The sequence below is a fragment of the Notolabrus celidotus genome, chromosome 20 (genome assembly GCF_009762535.1).
Source record: "Notolabrus celidotus isolate fNotCel1 chromosome 20, fNotCel1.pri, whole genome shotgun sequence".
Taxonomy (NCBI): domain Eukaryota; kingdom Metazoa; phylum Chordata; class Actinopteri; order Labriformes; family Labridae; genus Notolabrus; species Notolabrus celidotus.
In genome coordinates this window covers 23,683,933-23,690,124 of record NC_048291.1, presented here as the reverse complement: position 1 = coordinate 23,690,124, position 6,192 = coordinate 23,683,933, and the positions used below count along the sequence as shown (strand labels likewise).

The window sequence follows — 6,192 nt, the reverse complement described above, 5'->3', positions numbered from 1 at the left end:
CCTCATTTTTAAACCCTTATAAGTTTTCAATCTGCAGCCTGAAAATGTGAATGTTATGTTTTATCTGTAGCAGAGGATTTGCATTAATTGACAGAGAGATGAAGTCTAAGTACAAACTAATTTTCATAATCACACCAGAATGAATAAAACAACAGACTCAAATTGCACATCACTGATTTACATACTGCCAATTAACTCGCAGCAGCTAAATCCAACGGCTAATGAGATTATCTGATCTCATTACACATGAAAAATACTCCTTGTTCTTCAGCGATCGGCCATTAATAAATTACCTGTAAGCAAACCTCCTGCGGGCTTATGAGAGGTATTTGTGCTTGAAACTAATCTTTGTTTGTACACTTGCTTGTCAGTTGGAGGCTGAAAGCTGCTTACCAAGACATCAGGAGAGTCTCAAATTGAATTGTGTAGCCTTTGTTTTTAGACAAACAGCAGATTACTCTGACAGGCTCTGAGTCCTGAGGAGGGATTTTCAAATGTTTGCAGCTAATTTTAAACAAGAGAAATGTTTGACTTATATCACAGAAGGAAATGTAATAAAATAGAAGATACTTACCATGTACTTGACCATATCTATCTTTTATAATACATTTGAGTTATTTTAAGAAATTAGGTTACATTAAATCTGCAGTTTGGGGGATTTACAGATGATGTAATCACTAGGTAAGGTTATCAGGTTCTACATTTTAGAGTGGTTTAATAATTTCTAATGCAGTTTTGATGTCCATTACATTTCACAACATAGTCATCAGAAACTTGAGAACATGCAGGTCAGACTCTTAAAGAGAGATTCATATTTGATGGATAGAAATCAGCTTTAAATATGTATGAAAGTATTTAAATATGCATTTTATCTAATAATAAAATAAGTAGAGTCATTTCAAACAACCTGAAGAAAAGTTTCATAAACTTATATTTACAAAAGAAAAGCAATAACTGTTTTTTAGCACCTTTTTCTCACAAATGCAGCTTGCCCTCCTAAAAGAGATGTCACATATCTGATGAAGAAGGAGGTGAGTGATGAGGAAGAATAACACCAGCTCCCCACAGACAGAAGTGAACTCAATTATTGTAATGAGAATCAATACGGATTTGAAATTTCAACTTTCATCGACTCCATCAAGCGCTGCATTTGCACTCAAACATGTTTCCTGGAAGCTCATATCTCTAAACAGATCAGATCTCTGGAGTCCCACCTGCACCTGAGTGAGCTGGCCTCGCATAGTTTCACACAACACTTTAAAAAAAAAAAGAGGATGGGATATTTGAATAACACATTCCAATAAAATCAGAGACCCGTCTGCCGTTCAGAGTTTGCATTTCAGCTGCTGCACTGTGAAAGCCAATATTGCTGATAGATATTTGCCATGGCTCAATCATAGTTTATTAATTCATGTCTTCATCTCTAAGTTATAGCTTGCTGTGCCTATATTGGTCTCTTGCCACAGCCCCTTAGTTACAGTGACAGTTCCCCCAGCAACTGGCATAAAACTCTATAAATACCCCTCAAAGTAGCAGATGACAATTTTCTACTCTTTTTCATTGAAACAGAACTGTTATTTTTTTTTACTTTTAGAGGATATGTTGATGATTTCATAAGAAGCCTACATAGAGTTAATGCATGTCTTAATCAGAGTGATCATTTCAGGCCTAACTGAGCACACTGCTTATAGAAGTCTAGACTTCAAGATATGTACATTTAGCCTCACTTATAGTTGAAAAAAGACTCCAAAAAGGAGCGTCATATTCCAAAATACTAACACTGTCATAACACACTTAGTTCTGACAGCAGCAACTACTCCATATATTTCAGATAGAAAAAGAATTCAGAACAAAATTGCATACTTTCTCCTTTTTGGCATGCTTAGAAATATGCAACATAAACGTCTAAAGGCGGCTGAATGTTGCTTTAAGTTGATATTCATTTAATAATCTCTTCCCTTACTTTTGTACACCAGAGAGCAACACGTTCTTTAAGGCCATCTGATTTCCTCCCCTGGTGAGGAGGGTGGTGTGGTCCACGGGGAACTCATCATCACTTTAAAACGCACCACAGACTTGGCACAAAAGGAGCGCTCGCAGGTGAGGCGCAAAGGAGCTGTCTCTTGTTTCACCGCAGGGAAACGCGTTTTGCATCTGCTGCAGCAGAATACTCACTTAAATCTAGAGAAACGCGGACTTAGAGTTGAAGAAACTTACTTTTGACTGCAACTGGTGCGAATGTGTTTTTCTACAGCAGCACTACAGTGATGTGGATGTGGTCACCGCGCACTGATGCTGTGGAAGACTTCAATGCTTGCCTGTAGGGTTTGAACTTTAAAGGGCGTATATTTTTTTGATGTCTTACTCTCAATTTTGTCTGAACTGTCACATGACGCAAACTGTTGCTTGGAGTCCAGATTTTGTGGTGAGCCGGAGTGCCTGCCAAGCGGAGTTGCGCGTCTATTTGCTGATACCCCTCAAGGAAACATGAACGTCTCCTTCTTCGACTTGACCCAGGGTGCGCTGTTTAACGGGAGTCAGACCCTCGCCGGGACTCTAGCAACATATAACGGCACAGACAACGTGGTGACCGGCGATGGTGGAGGGTCCTTGGTGCTGGCACAGGACGAGCGAAAACTCTTCATCATGCGCGTGGTGCAAATCGCGGTGCTGTGCGTGCTTTCGCTCACAGTTGTGTTCGGGGTATTTTTCCTTGGGTGCAACTTGATGATCAAATCAGAGAGCATGATTAACTTCCTGGTAAAGGAGCGGAGACCTTCCAAAGACGTGGAGACGGTTATGATCGGGCTCAGCTAGAACATGGAAAGCAGGTACTGTGGAGAAGTGAAGCGGAGATCCGGTATGAGGATCTGGTGCGCATTTCCGAAGTCAGATCATGATCTGCATCTGCATGTACTTCTCAAGGATGCTCTCTCTGAGTCCTCGCGAGGGGAGATATGCAAAAGCTTCACAGTTCCTTCCGAAAAACGACTACAGGGAAGTAGTCCAGCGACACATGTTTGTGCGTAAAGTTTGTGCGTAAAACACGGGCAATGTTTACACGTGGACCAATCTGTTGAATCTTTGGAGTGAATTCAATGTTGCCAACTTGAACAAAGTGACGAAATGTTTACAAGTCGTTACCTCATTTTTTTTGTTTTGTTGTTTTTTGTTTTTTGGTTACTGAAATAATTTCCAGTGGATGTTTATAAAAAGCATGAATATGAATTCTTTGATTCCAAGTCTGCGAGTGTAAAGTGTGAATATGTGGCTACTCCCTAAACAAAGTATTTTCTTGGTTTCGTTTGATAAATGCACTCTGAGAACTGAAACTTGCACGTTTTTCAACTTACACTGTCACAGCTTTATGGAGTGATTTTGGATTTGTTTGGCATGCTCGCTGATTAACTCGTAAAGTGATTTTTGGACCCGTTTTGCACTTTTGGAACATTGATGCTGCATGAGATATTTTGTTTAAAAAAACTGAAATTGCAGCATGGAATTAAAAAGCTGAAATTGCCACATTTAGATCTGTCATCTATTGATTACAAATTTGTTACATATTAAATATTTTGACACATTCAGTTTCAGATGTTTATGTCTGCAGATATATTTTTGTTTCCAGTATACAATGTTAGATTTCAAACTTCTCCCTGAGGACACATGCTGTACTTTATGGCTTTAACTTCATACATAACTTATGATCATATTGATCAGACTTGAACATGTCAAGTCCATGCCTGCCTTTAAATATATCCAGGATAAGATCTTTAATTTCACATAAGATAATTCCTTGAGTGAATATATCAACAGCCTGTTAAATTTAAAATGATCTTTTCAAGTAAATGTCAAGGAAATTGCACAGAGAATGAAATTAACATAAAGTGTCATTACATCAAGAAAAAAATGGAAGCAGTTAATCACATGGCACAATCTCACTTAACACTTAAGCTGTGTGTCATTCATTGCAGCTTTATTGAGAGAGAGCTGCTGGAGGCCCGGCTAAGTTATCCATCTTGTAGACAACAGGCTGAGCTCATATTGGCTTCAGAGCATTTAATCTGATCTCACGGAAGAGTGGTCAGCTGTAATCAGAAAACATTCAGACTCACCCAGACTACTCTCATTCTTGGCAGCCCCTCAAGCACTTTACAAGTTTAAGTTTGATATTCAGAGCAGAGCTTCTTTTAGAAAGTCTTTAATAGGAAGATGTGAATAAGAGGTGAGAGAACCTATAAGACGTCAATGCAGCTATAAGGTCTTCACACCAAGAGGACACACAAGGACACCCATTACTTGCCCTGCCCCTTAGTGTCTGCACATCACACAGCTTTTTCCTTTCTAGAGAAAAGGAAAAATGTTTCAAACTACTTCCTCTCCAGAAAGACAGAGTTCCATTTGAGGTGTCTGGTATTAACTTCCGTTGAATCCATCTCACATTTTGGTCCAATCTCACTGTAATCTTCTCCATTTCTATCTGCACCCCCTTCTCCTCCTCTCGCCTGTGTCCCACTCAGAAGCAACCACTGTTCTCATTATTATTTCAGTACTTGTTAGGAGAGCTGGGGTGGATGAATCCTTACAAACACAACCATGCATCCACACATGCACCCATTGACCATGCACACATTGGATACCGATGTGCAACAGACCAGCAACTCATGATCTCAACCAAAAGTGTCTTGTGAAAGCAGCATGAATAAATCAAACTTATCAACAGCTGAGAACAACTCAACAAACTTTTTGAAACTTAACAAGTATGTCTTCATAATAAGAACTTTGTGTTTTAACACATTAGCATGGTATCATCTACTTTTACTGGATGCATTATTCTTACCTCATAATTAAGAACGAGGCACAGACCCGTGAACTGGTATTGAAAGCCTGCATTAAACGAAAGCACACAGTGAGTCCAGCATAGCGTTTAACAGAAACTCCTCAGAGGGATTTCAGACAGAGTTTAGAAAACAGTGGTGCAGTTATGTTTGGGCTGAATCATTTGCAGGGTCCACTGACAGCGACCCTGGAACACGGCAGGGTTTTATATATGTGCATATTTTAGCTTGTTGTCAGGGGGCCAACGTGGAGCTGCTGAACTTATTTTATGACTTATTCAAATAGACATGGTAGTGTTGTGTTATTGAGACATGTTTCCCAGACTGTGAAACAACTCAGATCATGAGAATTAAGAGTTAATGTGTTTGTTTTCCAACCAGAAGAATGACAGAACTGTGCTGAGAAATGGAGACAAGTTGAATTTTAGCATTGAGAGAAACAAGCTCGAAAATGTTCTCCTTTAAAGTAAAAAATGTTGACACTGGCAACAACTGTTATCACTGAACACATCTGTGTGAACTGAAAATAATATTTCAAAGACTCTACAAGAAACAAAACAGCTAGCATCCATTGCATACTGCAGGAAAAATTCCACTTGGTGGAGCGCTTAAAAACTTAAATACTATGACCTGCTGCTAAGGCCGTGTTTCTCCATGAGATGCTTGAAGCAGAAGAATGCATTAAGTGGTTTCAAATATATCCATCTGAGGCTTTTTGTTCAGCTCTCGTCTTTTTCTCTTAACTTGGCTGAAATGCAACTGAAGTTACTCACCAGCTGGCTGAAGCTCATATTTTCTCACGCTTGTAGGCTCAACAAGTTGCCCACTAACACTGAGCATATGCTAAAAAACTAGCATGGCGAACCACCAAGTCAATGATCCTCATTTATCACTGAGAGGGAACGTACCATTATAGGTCTACGAGTTGGACTGCTTGTCATGAGGGCTCAGCAGCAGCGAAGACTGAGATGCAGTTAATTATTGTAAGTGCAAGAAGAGGATATTAATGAGCTAATGTTGCAGCAAGAGTGCTAAAACAACGCGTTAGCATGTTAACCCTTCACCCCATCAGCATGTGTGCAGTTTTGCAGGTTTGGTGTGGTCCATGCTCTCTCTTCACACAGTTACATTTGCTTGTCAGGAAGCGTCACCACTGACCTTTTACAACAGAGACCTCATCGAAAATAATGAACAGTGCACTGGCCATGAAATCATGACAGAAATAATGGTGATTAAACCAACAGTGGCATTCAGCACTTGTATGGAGATAGCTCTCCCAAGAAGCTCAGCTGCAGTGAAAATACTTCATATATATTTCTGACTCTGGCTTTTAATCCCTCTCTTTTCACCCTGAAAA

The 6,192-nt window shown here is 39.6% G+C and overlaps 1 protein-coding gene across 1 annotated transcript; it reads left to right on the top strand.

The window, feature by feature from the left end:
- The first annotated feature begins 2,357 nt into the window (after nt 1–2,357).
- Nucleotides 2,358–3,504, top strand: rprml (reprimo-like). Its single transcript, XM_034712072.1, has one exon. The coding sequence runs from the start codon at nt 2,488–2,490 to the stop codon at nt 2,815–2,817; it is 330 nt and encodes a 109-aa protein (XP_034567963.1). The 5' UTR covers nt 2,358–2,487; the 3' UTR covers nt 2,818–3,504.
- Nucleotides 3,505–6,192: the final 2,688 nt, after the last annotated feature.